Genomic DNA, 18,322 nt, shown 5'->3' on the forward strand with positions numbered 1-18,322 from the left:
TTTAGTCTGTTTGAAACTGACCTCGTCCATTTCTGAGAAATGCCCCCTCCTAAGTTTTGTTTCTGAAATGTTAGGTTTTCAGTTATGAATAAACTGTTCAGGTCAGCGCATCTGCCTGGAAAATTCCATTGTGGGTGTGCCTGTGCCCGATTATAAAACGTACATAATGTATTGTTTGCTTGCTGATCTTTAGTTCCCTCTGTATCATTCTTCGAGGCTGTGCAGACGGGGCTCCACTCTGCTTGAATCTGAATAAAACAATTATTGGTATATTCTCCACTGCTCTTCCGACTGTTCGACTCTTCATTTGGTATGGAAGGCTAAGAGGTGGTCCGAGGTGACCCGGGTGGCCCAAAGCGGGCATTTCCTTCAGCTGTTGGAGGAGCTGTGCGCTGGGTGAGCAGTATCCAGAGAGGTCTTCTTCCATTGGCAAAAAACCTCTTGCACCGATTCTGGAGATATACAATCGAAAATGTTTGCCAATTCTAACCTATGCAATGGGTATTTGGGGATGCAGGGATGTGTGTGTTATGCAGACGGAGGAGAATAGATTCTGCCACCGGTTATTAGGCATCCCCCCTCGACTCTGCATTTCTTCCTGCACCAGGATCTAGGTATGGAGTATGTGTAGGATACTATAAATGCCACCCCTTTGGTTCTCTGGTGCTAAATATGGACTTAAAAGGAAACTGAACTTAATCAGTCGGTCATTAGAGATTGTCTGTCTGGCGCCTGTGGTTTGGCAATTCCATGGTTAAAATATATCAAAGACTGCTTTGTAGCCCTTGGCTGTGTACATTTGTTTGAGCATCCAGAGACCATCATGAAAAAGGATAAATATTGGGTTTTGGAGAGCTTTTTTAAGCATAGTCAGGCCTCCAGGGAATTAACGGAAGTGGCTAAACCCCTGGTTAGAGACTATTGTATAATTCAGACGGGGCCAGCGATTGCCCCTTATTTATTATATGTGACAAATGTGTGCGAGTGAACCTTAATGGCCAGATTCAGGTTAGGTCCCGTTTGCTGGCTATTATTTTTTCCGTTAGTCCAATACTCCTCGGCAACCATCGGTACCTGCCCATGTGATGAGCAATCTAGCCAAACACTATTACATTTTGTAGTCGATACTATCTGACATATACAAGGTGGTTTTTATTAACGCTGTTGCATAGATATAATTTCTCAAAGTGCAAAGCTGCTCTATTCTTTCTATTGCAACTTAACGATTGTGACATATGTTATTCAGTTGCTAGTTTTGTAAAGAGTATTTTAGCACGAAGGAGGAGTATGTTATTTTAAAAATAATGTATATAGATTCATCTGATTGAGACTTCTAGCTGCAGATTCCTTCCCTTTGATTTTCCCAGGCGTCAGGCTGGATCTGGAAACTTTTCATGAACAACACCCCTTGCACGCGCCGCCGGGTGGCTCCATTCGGCTTCACGTGACATTGTCAGCGTCGTTAGCATTGGTTATGACATTGCAATACCTATATAGGTGCCACCCAGGCACGTTGACGTCAGTTCTTTTCTTTCTGCGCCAGTTAAGCGCTGATCTGGGAAAAGCAAACCCTCTGTTGCTTTTTGACAGGCTTTTTGTCGACTTCCATTACTTTTCCATCATGTGCGAAGGATGTCATCGAGGAAGACAGGATTTAAGTCGTACTGGGTCTGTCCCCACATGATGTCGCCCACCTTTCCTCACCTCATCTGCCTCTTGTGTCTCGAGCGCGACCACGATCCGCAGTCACCACGATCCGCAGTCATGCTCGGACTGTCGGTCCATGGCTCCTAAGACTTTACGGGAGCGGGCTTTGAAGCTCCTTGCAGCCCGGCAGCCGACACCATCAAGCGAGACTCAGTGTAGGTCCCAGTCCTGATAGAGGAAGAGGACGTCGTAGGACCTCTCTCAGAGCCCAAAGACCTCTTCGTCCCACTCAAGGTCGTTGGAACACTCAGGGAAAAGGCACAAGAAGAAGAAAAAGTCCAAGGGGACTTCATCTTCACCTCGACTGTCGTCCATCGACGAAGCAGATAAAGAGCACCGGCACTTTAGGCACGAAGCAAGAGCCAGTGTCGACTTTGCGCCTTCCTCCTTTTTCAGGAGCGGGAGTGACCCCCGCTCAGATCAAGGAGTTCTACGAGACCATGTGCTGTGTATTTGAGTGGGCCAACCCCTCTGTTGAGCCTCCGGGCCCCGTGGGGTCGGAAGGGGCCCCGTCTGATTTGACGCCGTCAGCTCCAGCCACGGCGCCGGTTGGGCCGCAGAGATCCGATAATGGATCTGGGTCGACGCCGGTCATGCTACCGTGACCTCCCCCGGTGTCGGACCCGAAGTCGGTGCCTGCGGCGCTGGCCTTGCCAGTCGGCGGTGCCAGCCCCATCCTTATCCCTGACAACACAGGGATAAGAACAACATCGCTCGACGCCAAATCTGACGTCGATTGAACCCAGGGGTTCTATGTTGTCGCCGGAACACTTTGTGGATGTGTTAGGCTCGGGAGAAGAATGGGAGGGGTCTAAGGACTCTCTGGAACACCAGGATGACTGCAGAGCAGTTGAACTGGTATGGGAAACTTGGGAAAGCCACTGGAAGGGACACTCCAGATACCCACATGCTCTCTCCTCCAACTGTGGCTATGGAGGAGGGAGCATATTATGCCATGGTGGTTAGGGGGTAGCTGAGGTCCTTGGACTGAGCTGCCCTCAGTCGAGGTCAAGATTGATCTCCTGACTGAAGTGCTTCAGCCTGGGGCTTCCACCTCAGACCCCCTTTTGCCCTTTAATGAAGCGCTTACTGATGTCCTGCTAGGCACGTGGTCCAAGCCTAGCACAGGGGCTCCTGTGAGTAGGACAATCACCTGCCGCCATTGCCCAGCTCCGGGCGACAAAAAGTTCCTCAGCCAACACCTCGCCCCAGAAAGCTTGGTGGTGCAGGCCTCCACATCACAGGGCGCGTTCCCTTCCGCTCTTCCGGATAGGGAATCTAAGAGGCTGGATTCATTTGGAAAGAAATTGTTTTCTTCTTCAAGCCCAGCATTGCGGTCGGTGAATACCATGGGCTTATTGGGCCGTTCCTCTCACTCCCTTTGGGATACCGTTGCGCAAATGCTGCCATAAGTCCCGGAGGAGGTTCAGACTGTGCTCTCTCAAGCAGTTATGGATGGGAGAGATGCAGCAAAATTCATCATAAGATGTAGCCTTCATACAACAGATTCACTGGCCTTGAGACGCCACGCTGGCTTAGGACAGCTGGCTTTTAGGGTGATGTCCATGCAAATGTGATGGACATGTCCTTTGCTGGAACCCGCCTTTTTGGGGAAAAGGCATATTCAGCCCTAGTAAGGTTCAAGGACTCGAGCTATGGCCAGATCCATAGGGCCTCTCTTCTACTCCTCGTGGCCAGTCTACCTTTTGTGGCAACAGATGGGGTTTCCAGCCACGTCAGCCCTATCCCAGGCACCGTCCTACACAGGCTTCCGATGTGGACGCAGTTCATTCCGGCCTAGGAATGGAAGCCAGAATTCGTCAGCCACCTTGCCCTCGGCAGCCGCAGTCTCCAAGCACTCCTAGTCTGACTCTCCAAGACCACACCACTCCAGTTTGCTGGAGAATCCATCATCATCCCCTCCCACTGGAGGGGCTTAACATTCGGCATATGGGTCTTGCAGATCATTCAGGAGGGTTATTCTCTGCCATTCCTTTCTTTTCCTCCTCCCATTCTGCCAAATCAAGAACGGCTGACGGAGGATCATTTAAAATTGCTCCAGGAGTAAGTTACAGCTCTCTTGGCCAAGGGAGCTATAGAAAGGGTCCCGGTTTCAGAAGTAGGCAGTGACACTTATTCCTGCTACTTTCTGATTCCTCAGAACAAAGGGTTGCGACCCATTTTAGATCTTCGGACTGTAAATCTCTTCCTCAAGAAGGTAAAATTCAAGATGCTCACTCTAGCTTAGGTCTTGTCTGCCCTAGACCTAGGAGACTGGATGGACCTCAGGATGTGTATTTTCACATCTGCATCCTGCCGGGTCACAGGCGTCACCTGTGGTTCAAGGTAGGCCACGAGCACTTTCAGTTTACCGTGCTCCCCTTCGGCCTTATCAGTGCCCCACGGGTGCTCACCAAGGTGATGGCAGTGGTCACTGCTCATCTGCGCAGGTTATGGGTGTCAGTCTTCCTCAACCTCGATGACTGGCTCTTGAAGGCGTCCTCACCCCAGGCTGTTGTCTCCCACCTTCAGACTACGGCGAACCTCCTGCATGCGCTGGTGTTCTCTAAAACTTGCCGAAGTTGCACCTGACTCCATCTCAGACGCTTCCCTTCATCTGAGCTGGTCTGGACATCGCAGTTTCGGATCTATCTTCCCGAGCACCGAGTCCAGGATATTCAGGTTATGATTCTGATGTTTCAGCCTCTATCCTGGATTTTGGGAAGACTTAATCTTAGGCTGTTGCGCCTCATGGCCTCCTGCATCCTGTTGGTAAAGCATGCCAAGTGGTGTGTGCGGGCTCTGCAGTGGGACTTGAAGTTCCTGTGGGCACAGCATCAGGGAGATCTCAGGAGGAACTGCAAAAGATATGCAGGAATGGTTGACAAACCGTGAGTGGGTCAACGAAAGACACCTCTCCCTTACCCAACCAGATCTCAGTCATGACAGATGCATCACTTCTGGGATAGGGGTAGCCATCTGGGAGAGGTGGAGATCAGGGAACACTGGTCTCTGGTGGAGTCGGGCGCCACATACATTTGTTAGACCTCCGAGCGATTCGATTGGCATTGAAAGCATTTCTTCCCTCTGTCAAGGGTAAATTAGTGCAGGTGTTCACATACAACACCACCAACATGTGGTACTTCAACAAGCAGGACGGGGTGGGATTGTGGTCCCTTTGTCGGGAGGTCCTGCACTTTTGGACATGGCTGGAACAGCAGGGCATAACCCTTGTGGTTCAACACCTGGCAGATTCTCTAAACTCCTGGGCAGATGAGCTCAGCTGTTGATGCCTAGCGGATCACGAATGGCATCTCCAGTCAGAGGTGGTAAGTCTCTTTAAGCAGTGGGGAGAACATTTGTTAGATTTGTTCACCTCCGAAGAGAACGCGCAGTATCAGCAGTACTGCATGCTGGAGTTTCCAAAGCAGCTATTGCTTGGCAACACCTTTTGTCACATGTGGAGCTCAAGCCTGCTGTACCCCTTTCCGCCCATACCTCTCCTGTCCAGGGTTCTGAAGAAGACCAGGAGCGACCAGGCCCAAGTCAGCATCAGAATCAGAATAAACTTTATTCGATTTTAGTCATTTAAAATCATAAAAGCGACAAGTTAAAATATTTCATACAGGTAATAATCGAGTACACTATACAATATCAAATAAACACGTAGTCCATGCATGTGAATTTCTGTCAATTACTTTGACGGAAAACGGGATAACTCGCTGAAAATAATATAGTATAATGTACTTTTTCAGATTAAGTTTTTAACCCATTATACTTTTCCTTACTCGCAGTATGTTCTTAAGGAAACCAAACATAACGGCCACACAGTAAGCATTTTCCAATAATTGTAAATATAGAAAGGCTGGACGACATTGCCTCCAGCCCCCTCGCTTCAAAAGTGGCAAGATGCATCTTGCTCTTTCCTTTGTGTAAAATTTACAGAATAAAGTCACATGAATTGCTGATTGTGGTGACGTATTGTCGCATGGGCAGCGACAAAGTTCTCTGGACCAATCGTTTACCACTGGATAGCTAACCAAGCGATGGAAGCTGCCAAACCTAAACCTTGTTAGGACATATCTATCATACACCCCCCCCCCCCCCCACTGCACCATACCAGATATGGTTGAATGTGATAAGTTACCAAGGTCAGTTGGTGCTAAACCACCGTACATTTATTCATTTCCAGGGCAGCTCTGAGAGACTCTAAATGTTTCATGCATATTATTTTGAACTCCTTCCTAGAGATAGTACTCATTTTCTCTGGAGACATGTAAAAATCTAGTCGACCTAGATCCTTGAATTTATTTTTTACATAGTTCAATCAGGTGATCTTACTTGCATGGTCCAACTTCATAGAGTCCTTAATTATTTCTCTGTTTAGCCCTGTACTACTGGAGGTCCAAACTCGATGCCACAGTAATAATGGTTATAATGATGTCAGAAATATAGGGAAATCCCCAACTCGCTATGAATTAAAAACTGAGGAACTCGATGGCATTGCTAAAATAAACCTTAAAAAAGTATTTTCCACTATTTGAATTGGAGATGCATCATAAAAACCCCATATTCCCGCCCCAAGAGTTGCAATACTAATACACTTGGCTTGATACATTTTTAGAAGAATCCGGGGGCCTGCCGCCCATTTTGTATTGCAAAATTAACAACAACCGCTGTTGACCTCATAAAAAGGAGACTCCTGCTCTTAACAGCCGTTCCCCAGGAGCTGGTGTGCTCAAATAGGACGCCCAAATACGTGAACATGTTAGTAGAATCTACCCTGCTGTCCCCTAATGGCATACTACTACATTTAATTCTCCCCTTCCCACAAGACACAACAAAGGTTTTTTTCACGTTAAGTTTTAGACCACGGCTATCCATAAAGCTAGCATATGAAGCAAGGGTCTTCTGTAAGCCTAACTGCGTTTGGGACATAAGCACTGCGTCGTCCGCATAGAGGAGAGAGACAATCAGCTTTTTATTGATGTATGGAGCATCTCTCGCCCTTTCCAAAAGTTCCTTTTCTAGAGCGTTGGTATATAAAGTGAAAAGAAACGGGGCCAAGACACAGCCTTGTCTCACACCCCTCTCCACGCGGAACGGCGCAGAGCATTCCACTTTTAATCCATGCCTCACCTTAGCAGTAGCCCCAGAATATAGATGTCTTAGGAACTGCACCAGTACCGGGTCGATCTTCAGATCCGTTAGGATATTCCACAATTTGTTGTATATAACACAATCAAATGCGGCCGTAAGGTCAACAAATGCCACATAGAGCTTCCCTGCCTTTGCCGGAGTATATTTTCCAATTAAAATGCTAAGATTTAAAACCTGCTCATTTGTCACTAAACCCTTTCTAAAACCATATTGAACCTCACTTAAAATATTGTTCTCTTCTGCCCAGGTTTGCAATCTGTCCAGGACAACCCTTCCTATTACCTTCACTAGGGAGTCTAAAAGGGAAATTGGGCGATAACATGCCGGGTTTTCCCGTTCTCCTTTTTTAAAAATCGGTATTATCTCAGACTCCGACCAGGACTTAATAAATCTCTTCGCACAACAGGCTTCTATGACCCATGTTAACAATGGAGACCATAATGAAGGAATTGACTTGAATAGGTCAATGGGCAGACCATCGGGTCCTGGTGCCTTTCCACCTTTGCTAGCATTAATGGCCCTATAACTTCTTCTTGTGTAATTTGCAGCTCAATAGGCGAGAAACCAGCGGAATCTCCCTGTTGATAATTCATGGAATCTGTGGTATTTTCTACAATCCCCTTAGTGCTATACACGTTAGAGAAAAAAATCTATCCACGTTTTATCATCTATGGCGACCGCTATTGTTGCACCATCTTTATTAGTAAAAAAACAGGGCATTTACTACCTGCCAAAATGAGGAACAGTCCTTAGTCAGTGATGCTTCGTAAAGAGTGGCCCATGCTTGATCTTTTAGTTCTTTCTTACGATTTTTTCTGGCCAGATTATAAGCCTTCCTGCCTTCTCGAATTTCCCCTTTATCCCTCTCATTTCTGTGGAGTGCGTCTTTCAGACGGGTATAAGTTTTAGTACAGTTTGAGTCAAACCATCCATTTTTCACATTGCAAGATCCCTTGTTTTGAACTCTCAGCAAATTTTGTATAGCTAGTGTGATTTGGGAAAATGCACTCAAAATATCATCTTAAGTGCTTTCCTGTAAGCACACCATTATATGATCATAAGCTTTAGTAATAATTTGCTTATTCAGCTCTTCTGGTTTTTTACTGTCCCAACGCAGGGAGTATCCATTTTGGGAGGCCAACGCAATGTTATGAGTTCAAACCAGACTACTACTTATTGGCTGGATGCCGCTTTTGGCAGGACTAGATTAATTGCTTTGGGGCAGGTGATCGCTCATAACATTTGAATGCGTATTAAAATTTTCAAACCAGGTGGTGCAACGATTTGGAACAATGATAAAATCTATTATAGATTTAAACCCTCTGCCTATATATGTGTGATCAAAATCCACTCTTGGGGTACACAACATAATAGCAAAGCCCAGATCATATGAGAACATAATTTCGTTAAGCTTCTCCCCCCTTTCCGAATGGGCAAAATTAGTCAAGTGATCATTCTCTTCTGTTTCTGGGCCACAGACACCACACCCAGCTTGTGAACATACACTAACATTAAAATCACCGCCCCAGATGGTAATCATATCTATACCTTTGAATACCCTTACTTTACCCAAATAATCGCCAAGTGACTTTAAAATGTCGCCCAATTGTTCCTTTTCTGCATTATTATAGAAATTTACTACGAGCACAACTATATTTGGCTCCAGTTGAATGGATACAATTTGATACAATTTTGCCGATTTTATCATCTCAATTTTTTGAACCCCCAACAAATTAGAGATAAAAACACAGATACCCTTTTATTTCTCCCATGGGCTGACCGGGTTGCTGGCGTATGATAGGCCTTATATCGATCTATGTGGCCTTCATCCAGCAGCCAAGTCTCCTGAAAACATAGGATATCAAATCTGTGAATAAAATCAGTCCAAACAGAATTGTTCACTTTAGTTCGAAGGCCAGCGACATTCCAATAAAGCACACTAATCTTCTTAGGGACTGTTACATTGGGAATAGGTACAATCTGACAATCCAAAGCATGCCCAGGACTTTCATCCCTCCTTAGATCACTTATCGCACCTACTTCCATTGTTTATCTGAGCATTAACCCGGCTGGTTCTTCCCTCTTATCCATGTTCTCGCTCTGGCCTTGATATAGTACCCCAGTATTTTCGATCAGTCAATTCTTGGGGCCTTTGATTTACATAACTGTCTGAGGTTACACTGATCTTTAATGGCAGGAAGTCAATCGTTCTCATCTAAAGATTGGAGAAGCCCAAATTTATTGGACACCTCTAAGTTGTAAATCATGTGATCAGTAGACTGTATAGGGGGATGTTGAACTTTCTGCCCATTAAAAGATGTTGACAATATCAGACCACAGGAGGTAGCCCGTAAACCACAGCGAGACTGGGGCAGTACATTATATCAAACGACAATGTCTCAATGTGGGTTTCATTTGGGGAACAAATACAGTAAGCAAAATTGAGTTGCTAAAGATTAAATCAGCGTAGGGAGAGACACAGGGAGACATATATATGCAGGATTTTTTTTGTATTCGAAATACTTAAAACATGTTGCACATATTAAACATCATATGTACAAACACATGGACAGAAAGCACTGAGTTACATTACTGGAAATGTAACCGATAGGATACTGTGCACAAGTGCTCATGAGAATTGTGACGGCGCAAGTGACACGTGAAGTGGTATATACAGCGGTGGTGTAGGGCACAACAAGGAATAAAGTGATACAGTAAGTTTTACAGATTTAGCACACCAAGCCAATCAATGGTAAGTAAATTACAAAGAACAATGAATTGGATGGCCGTAACATGGGGGCGCCAAAAGTTACGCTGTTGGAGTCGACGGCGGTTTTCTGTAGAGTGTAGTCCCAATTTTTTGGTCTTCAACCCGTAGTCTGAGGTCTAGAAATGGAAGGTCCTCTTCTTTGGGGTCAATGGTAAATTTTAAATGTTGTTGGCAGTTGTGTAACCAATCAACAAATTGTAATAGAGTAACCTTGTCGCCTGTCCAAATGAGCAAGATATCGTCTATGTATCGACGCCAAAATGTGATGTTATTCCTAAAGGGATTGGGGTTGGTAAGAAATAATGTGCTTTCGAGGTGGTGAACATAAAGATTCGCAAAATTCGGGGCAAAGCACGCGCCCATAGAGACTCCTTTAATCTGTAAATAGTAAGTATCTTTATACAGGAAATAATTGTTCTCTAAGGCGATTTCTAGGAGGGACATCACAAAGTCAGTAGGTATCCTCGTGGGGAGTGGACGAGTATTAAGGATTGTTCTTATAACCTCAAGACCTTCTCTGTGGGGTATATTGGTGTAGAGGGACTCAATGTCCATACCGACCATCAAATCCCTGCCTGGTGTAAAAGGGGTATCTTCGATGAGAAACGGGAAGAGGGAAAAGGAATGGTGAGAATGAGGAGAGGATGGGTCACTTCCATCACAGACTACCCACAATTAACCGGTGATCTTGACACTCGTCGCTTTCTACCACTCACTGCCTTCCTTTTATAACCACCGTGAGCGACCATAGTTATAAGCGTCTTCCTATTTACTTGATTTCTCTTCTGTCCCTCCATGGTCCACACCATCTTGAGATACGTTTCCCTCTTATCCTTAGCACTGCCTTAAATTGTATGTAACCAGTCCTGATGATGGCCTAGATTTCTACAGGCCGAAAAGCCGTCGACTCCAACAGCGTAACTTTTGGCGCCCCCATGTTACGGACATCCAATTCATTGTTCTTTGTAATTTACTTACCATTGATTGTCTGGGTGTCCTAAATTTGTAAAACTTACTGTATCACTTTATTCCTTGTTGCGCCCTACACCACCGCTGTATATACCACTTCACGTGTCACTTGCGCCGTCACAATTCTCAAGAGCACTTGTGCACAGTATCCTATCGGTTACATTTCCAGTAATGTAACACAGTGCTTTCTGTCCATGTGTTTGTACATATGATGTTTAATATGTCCAACATGTTTTAAGTATTACGAATACAAAGAAAATTCCCACATATATGTCTCCCTGTGTCTCTCCCTACGCTGATTTAATCTTTAGCAACTCAATTTTGCTTACTCTATTTTTTTTCCTCAAATGAAACCTACATTGAGACATTGTCGTTTGATATAACATTAAAGATGTTGGGCTGATAAAAAAATAACCCAGAGAGAGGACTTTTAAACCAGTGTCAGTAATAATTTTGTCTCCGGTTCTGATAAAGATTTCACGTACCGGTGATGGGACACCTAGAGAGAGAACAACAAAATCCCCTCGAAAGACCTTCCTACTTGTACCTACCCATAGGACACGCCTGACCATCTTAAAGGCTCTAAACATTTCCATCGTCAGACCTGTTCTATTCCCCAGACAATGAATAGCCTCAGGGTAATCCAGGTTTCGTTTTCCCCCTCAGGGGCAACATTAGCCAAAATCACTGTGTAAGGGGGGGCTGCAGGAGGTAAATTTAAATTCTGCAATTTGGATAGGTATTCGTGTGATTTAGGAATTGTAGAACCTGTTCTTGAACGCAGATCACGTGCAAGAAGTTCACCCTGCCGTACTTCTGTTTCTTTTCCCATCTCTCTAGGCTCATCTCCCTTTATTGACGAGCTACTTAGCGTAGTTGCAGTTAGTTTGGCGGGTCCCGTAGCTCTATTTATCATAACCCTCTCATCTATCTGGCTATCAGTTCTCATAGGACTAACATTTGGATTCAGGCTATGGGGTTTAGCTACTCTATCTACCCTATTATGTGTTTTCTATTTACTCATCCCCTCCTTTTGAGGAATAATATTTTGATTCCCTATCACTCTTTCCAGGCCTAATTCTATTTTGTCCAGTCTCAATTCCAAATTGCCAATGTATTGTTTAATATACTTTATTAGATCTGTAATCAGGCTTAACATTTTATTCATTTCATTTGTGGAGGAAGAATTGCCCTTATTTTTGGTTTGTGGTACAGGTTTATTAGCCTTTTGGTTCGACACAATACCTTTCCCCTGCTGTTTTTTAGTTTTAAGCTTAGGTGTGTCAGTCACAGTTGGGGCCTATGTATTACTGGCAGCAGGATTCTAGGGATTTCATTAGTTACTGGATTACAGGGTCTTTTTGGCGGGGGTAACGGGTCAGTATCCTGGTCATTTATGGAAATCTCATCACTAATAACCTGAATGCAGCCATTTACTGGCTCCATAATCACATTTTCTGGAGTACAAACTTCCCCTAACTCATTAAGTAAAACTTTGGCCTTGCTATTTTGTAACAGTCCTTGTGATTCAATATTTAATGGCTCTTCTACTGTGGATATTTGTTTTTCAATGGCACCTACTGCCCCCGTGAGGTAGTTTAACAAAGTCATATTTGCATCTCTCGGCTTGCAGGCTAACTGCCCCGAGTTGCTACTGAGTAATTTCCTTTTGCCCATTTTTTATAGGCCAGTCACTAATGGGTCTACAAGAAAACAAACCCTCCTTACTTTACTGAATATGTTAAATGTGCCACTATTTAGATAAGCGTTCCCCTCCTATGTTTTATCTTTTGAACTGTGGCTTACTCTAAATGGTTACCAAGAATAGAACCCCTGCTGAAAAAATGTATATCGATGGACATTCGAATTACTATCCAACCGTAAATGCGGTAAAATCAAGAGAGGTGGCCCAGCCTCCTTCAGTCTCTGACGGGCTCAGACGGGCCCGCCCTTGGCCCGGGCTTCACCCAGGCACGTTCCGCGCAGCGGTGGGTGAGGCTCGTTATATGCGCCACCTGGTGCGAGTTCTTTGACGCGTGCGGCTCCTGCCGCAAGGCGCTATGGGCACTGTGGTCCTCGTTGCTTCCCTACGGGGAAGGAAAAGTGCAGCGTGTGTCTCACAGGGGTAGGAACAATTAAAAACACAGTTCCCCAGTCTTTAAAAAAATAAAGTGTGGGTCAAGATTCAGGCCCAAGTCATTCTTGTGGCTCCGGATTGGGCGAGAAGTGTCTGGTATACAGAGCTTCTGAAAATGAGCATCGATCCTCTGATCAGGCTACCCCTTCAGGAGAATCTTCTGACACAGCAACAGGGAAGGGTTGTATTGTATTGTATTGTCATTTATATAGCGCGGTTGCTGCCCAAGGGCGTCCAAGCGCTGAAACATCAGACAGAACTGAATATGGCGGATGGGTTTTAAAGTTCGGTGGACCTCGCAAACAAGTAGGTTTTCAATTGTTTGCGGAAGGAGAGTAGGTTTGAATTAGTCCGGAGGTATAAAGGGAGTGAGTTCCACATCTTAGAGGCGTTTAAGGAGAACATCCTGCCTCCGGACCTAGCTCTCCTGACTCTGGGTACCACAGCCAGGAAGGCCTCCGTAGATCTAAGGTTTCTGTTAGGGTGGTATTGCGTGATTTAGATTATCGATGATGGCTGGGCCCGACTTCCAGAAAGCCCGGTGGGCAATACAGAGAGCCTTGAATGCCACTCTTTGTCTCACTGGAAGCCAGTGTAGACTATTCATTGCAGGTTTTGCTGACTGAGTCCGCGGAATCTGTAACAGGGTGCGGGCCGCACAGTTTTGTACCACCTGTAACTTACGCAGGGTCTTCTCTGGGGCTCCAACATACAGGGCATTGTTCGAGTCTAGCCGGGATAGAATCAGGCCCTGTATTGCCACTTGTTTAGCATCCATTGGTAGGAGAGGGAGAACTTTCCTTAATGTTCTTAGTAGGCCAAAGCATGTGGCAGATAGTTTGGTGGCCTGAGTGGAGAAGGAAAGGGTTTTGTCAAGCCAAACTCCTAGGCTTTTTACGCTGTCCTTGGGAGTTGGGGGTGTACCCAAGCAGGGAGGCCAGAGGGGGATGAGAGACACTGGGGATGCTGAGCCCAGGAGCATGAGCTCAGTTTTGTCTCCATTAAGTTTTAAGGAGGAGAGTGTCATCCACTCCTTAACATCCTCGAGACATTTCGACAGACCTCCTGACGATTGCTTGGTACCCTCTTGTGCCAATGAGACCACTAGCTGGGTATCGTCGGCATACGATACAATTTTAATACCGTGTGGTTTGACGATCCCAGCCAGTGGCCCCATGTATACATTAAACAACGCAGGGCTCAATGAGGAGCCCTGCGGTACTCCACAGATCAGCGATTTACTGGGTGATAGTGAATCCCCGTCAAAGATCTGGAAAGATCTGTTGTTAAGGAAAGACTCAAACCATCTCAAAGCATCGCCTGTGACACCAATGTTGCACAGGCGGTTCAACAGGGTGGCGTGGCTCACCGTGTCGAAAGCCGCGCTTAGATCAAGGAGGATCACTGCCACTGATCCTCCCTGATCTATTATCTTTCGCGACTCTTCGATAATTGCAAGCAAGGCCGTTTCAGTGCCGTACTTAGGCCTAAAACCTGTCTGGGTTAGGTCCAGGAGCAGATTGTTTTCCAGAAATTGTACCAGTTGGATATTTATGTGCTTCTCCAGCACCTTACTTACCCAGGGGAGTAAGGAGATTGGGCGGTAGCTGGAGTGGTCTTCTGGATTGAGGGTGTTTTTTTTTAGCAACGCCCGAACCATGGCTCTCTTCCATCCGGTGGGTACAGTGCAGGAGGCGATGGAAGAGTTGAGTAGATCTAGTACCACGGGAAGTATAGAATGGCTAGCCTGGAGTAGTGTCTCTGGAGGGGCCGGGTCACAGGGGGAGCCAGATTTAACTAGCCGTGCCAGTTTGTGAAGGGTGTCCAGGTCTAGTAGAGAGAAGCGTTCCAGAGTAGACTGGTCTGAGGAGGGGGCAGTGCTCAGAAGAGCATGGTTGGAAGTTCCTAAGTTATTGGCTACTGTCGGAAAGGATGAGTATATTTGAGAGACTTTGTTCTGAAAGAAATCTGCTAACTCGTTACACTGTTCCGGCGTTTTTGTCAAGGGAGGGGCAGTGTTTGCTTTGATGCAATTTTTTACTATATGGAAAATCTCCTTGGGTTTTGAATTGGCTGCTGTAATTTTGTCAGCAAAGTAAGAGGCCTGCGCCGCCCTGATCCCATTTCTATAGGTTTTGATTGCCTCTTTATATTGGGATTTTTTGTCAGGGTGGAAATCAAGTCGCCAGGCTCTCTCTTTTTTCCTACAGAGGCGCTTTTGGTCTCTCAAGGTGTCTGAAAACCAAGGTCCAGTTTTGTGTGTCCTCTTTGGAGTGGATTTCCGTATAGGAAGAATAGTGTCAAGTGAATCCCTGACCCAACTCTCATAATTTTTATATGCTTGGTTGGGATCTATACAGGGTGGTGGGCAGGAGCGCTCTAGGTTAGTTACCCATTGTTCTATAGGGAGTTTTTTCCAGTTGCGCTTGGTTACCGATTGGGGGGTGGATGAGTAAGACTTATCGGTGAGCCAGGACAAGGGGACCAAAAAATGGTCCGACCAGGGGAGACGAGTAGGTTGCCCCACTATTAGCTTGGTGCAGTTGCTAAATATAGGGTCTAGAAGATTACCCTTTTCATGGGTGGGGGCTTCTCCACCCAAACCTGTCAACTCTGCGCCTCCATGAGTGGAGATTGAGTGGCAGCAGTTGATGGCTTTTGACCTTCCTCCCAAAGTATGTAACATTATTTTGGCTGCCAGGCGGCTCTCTGCTAAGACGGTGTAAGCCTGCTGTTGGCAGAAATGTGTATTGTATTGTACAGAATGGGCTATTGATCCACTTTCTGCTGCTCTTTCCACTGTCCTTTTATTCATTTTGACCCTTGCCCAGCAGAGCTCTGCTTTGGGAACTCTCAAGGGTTACCTATCTGCTCTTCTTCTTTTTTGCGTCTGCCAGACCAGCCCTCTCTCTTTAAGTCACCGATTGTACATGGGTTTCTTAAAAGGGCTGGCTCACTTGTTTCCACCCACGCCCTTTGGTATGCCACAGTGGGACCTTAATTTGGTCCTCACCCACCAAATGTGTGCTCCCTTGGAGCCTTTACATAACTGTCCCCTCCAGCTGCTGACCATCAAAACAGCCTTTTTAGTGGCGATTACATCTGCCCGGAGGTTGAGTGAGATGCAGGCGTTGTCTTGCACGCCTCCCTATTTGATGTCTTTTCAAGACTAAGTGGTGCTTCACACCCGGGCTTGTTTTTGCCCACCTTCTTTTCTCCCCTGCAGCCCTCTAAAGAGGATGAGCGTCTCCATCGACTGGACCCAAAAAGAGCATACAAAAGAGTTCTAAGTGGACGACCAACTGTTTGTGGGCAGGGGCGGTGCAGAAAAGAACCATGTCTGGCTGGGTCGTTCTCTGCATCAAGATCTGCTATGCCCTGGCAAAGAAGCAGCCCCCTGAGGGATTAAGGGCTCATTCCACCAGGGGGAAGGCTGCGACTACGGCCTTGGCTCGGGGTGCCCCAGTCCTGGACATGTCAGGCAGCAACATGGGCATCTTTGCACACATTTGCCAAACACTACTACCTGGACAGTCAGGCTCGCAGGGACGGGCATTTTGCCTGTTCGTTCCTGCAGGACATCCTAGTGTAGGAATTGGTCAGCAACCCACCGCCGGGATGGTATGGTTTGGGTATGTAATTCAAAGGTAAGGAATCTGCTGCTAAAAGTCTATATCAGATGAACAGGTTACTTATCTTCGGTAACGCATTATCTGGTAGAGACTCTATCTAGCTGCAGATTCCTTACAGCCCCACCCCTGCCTCCCAGCTTTGCGTACTAATGCTGTAGGGCTAGGGTTGTTTCCCTTTTCAGGGCTCTAGTTTTGCACACGAATACGTCAATTTCTTCGTGGCTCTGCGCTTCTGGCGTGGAAAAAAACGAAAAGTACTAACGTCTGCGTGCCTGGGTGGTGCCTTTATAGGTAGAGTGACGTCATAACTGACGCCGACGTCACGCTGAGCCGTATGGAGCCACCCGACAGCACGCACAAGGGTTATTGGTCAGCAAAAGTTTACGGATCCAGTCGGACACCTGGGAAATTCAAGGATAAGGAATCTGTAGCTAGATAGTCTCTACCAGATAATACTTTACTAAAGGTAAGTAACTTGTTTATTCTTACCATGATTTGTCAGTCTTTTCCTATGATGTTGAATGCCGATCTATGCACTTCAAATCTCTCAAAGCTGTCGCTTGGGGATGTGAGTTTAGCCATCCAACATGCCGCCATTTTTATTGAAGCACTTTATTCCACTGAATGTAAGTTACCAAAGGGTTTTTATCGTAGATGTTTTTAATATTACTGTATTTGTATCTGTTATGATCTGCCTTTGGAAGATTGAATAAAGACAAAGAAAAAAGATAGACTATCTCTTTTTTTTTAAAGTAACATTACATGAATGTTTTTGTAGTTACTTGATGTTCATATTTTATTTTGATGCAGTGGAAAGCTGAATGGACATTCAATGATTAGTTTAGTAATAGGTAACTGTTCCTTTCCATGACTGATCCTTTTTCTTCCAAAGAACCTGACAAATTGAACAATTTGGATACCCAGATGCCTCAACACATTGATCTTGAGAATGTGTAGTAACCATAGTTTTCCTAGGATGTTAACAATTATTCAGTACTCATTATGAGACATACTTTGAAAATTTAGAATATCTGATTGCTGCTGTTGTCTGATAATCTGCAGTCTATGACTTTTAAAAGGTCAATTAAAAAACTCAATTTTGACTCCAGCTTGATGTTACGTAGGGTGTTAACACGTTTTTTAGTCTGTGAAATTTAAAAAATACCAGTTCAAGTGCCCTGCTAGTGCAAAGGCTGTATTACAGGAGCTAACATATTGTGCAAGCCAAATCATAAAAAAGGATTAAATGTTGAAATCTAGGTTAAATTGACTGTGTGTTTTGTGTTCCTGCTTTTCTTTTATACAGATTTACAGTATTTGACAGATGTGCGTCAGCAAATTCCCATACACATTCAAAAACGTGCTGATCTCTACAGTGTAGAGGCAAAGAAAGAATGAACCAAAGACTGCATATCCAAAGAGAACGATTACCGTGCTAAGAAACTCCTTTCCCGGATGTTGTAACTGTTGATAGACATTTGACTCTAAATTCGATGTAACTGATTAACCTAATAATGTCAAACACATTAACTGGATGAACGCTTATTACTGAAATAAGTGGTCCTTTATCTGCTATTTTGTCTGATTGACAGTTTTAAATAAATATATTGTTAAACCACACAAATAATACTTTATTATATGAACATTGGATTGCTTTGACCAGGGCAGGTCCTAGGTTATGTGGGGCCCTGGGCAGAATAGGAACATGCGAGGCCCCTATAATTTGCATTAGATTTAACCCTCACAGGAAGTGACATCATAGGAAGTAATATCAATTGGCCATTATTTATATGGCATTGATGAAGCTGCTTTGCCAGAAGCTACTTACCTAGTTTGGATATCAGTAACATGGTTAAAATAGCATTAATAATCCTAATAAAATACGTACATAGATATTAAATCACTATTAAGTAGATTGAATGAAGTTTAAATGAATTAAACTTGGTA

The 18,322-nt window shown here is 45.1% G+C and overlaps 1 protein-coding gene across 4 annotated transcripts in view; it reads left to right on the plus strand.

The window, feature by feature from the left end:
* NIT2 (nitrilase family member 2) overlaps nucleotides 1-17,999 on the plus strand; it is a 409,012-nt gene extending 391,013 nt beyond the window's left edge. For all 4 annotated transcript variants that reach the window (XM_085622466.1, XM_085622465.1, XM_085622464.1 and 1 more), the window contains one exon: nucleotides 17,682-17,999. In XM_085622466.1, the coding sequence (XP_085478592.1) occupies nucleotides 17,682-17,773 (92 nt within the window). In that variant the 3' untranslated portion in view covers nucleotides 17,774-17,999. The remainder of the gene's footprint in view (nucleotides 1-17,681) is intronic.
* Nucleotides 18,000-18,322: the final 323 nt, after the last annotated feature.

Source organism: Triturus cristatus, chromosome 8, assembly GCF_964204655.1.
Source record: "Triturus cristatus chromosome 8, aTriCri1.1, whole genome shotgun sequence".
Lineage (NCBI taxonomy): Eukaryota > Metazoa > Chordata > Amphibia > Caudata > Salamandridae > Triturus > Triturus cristatus.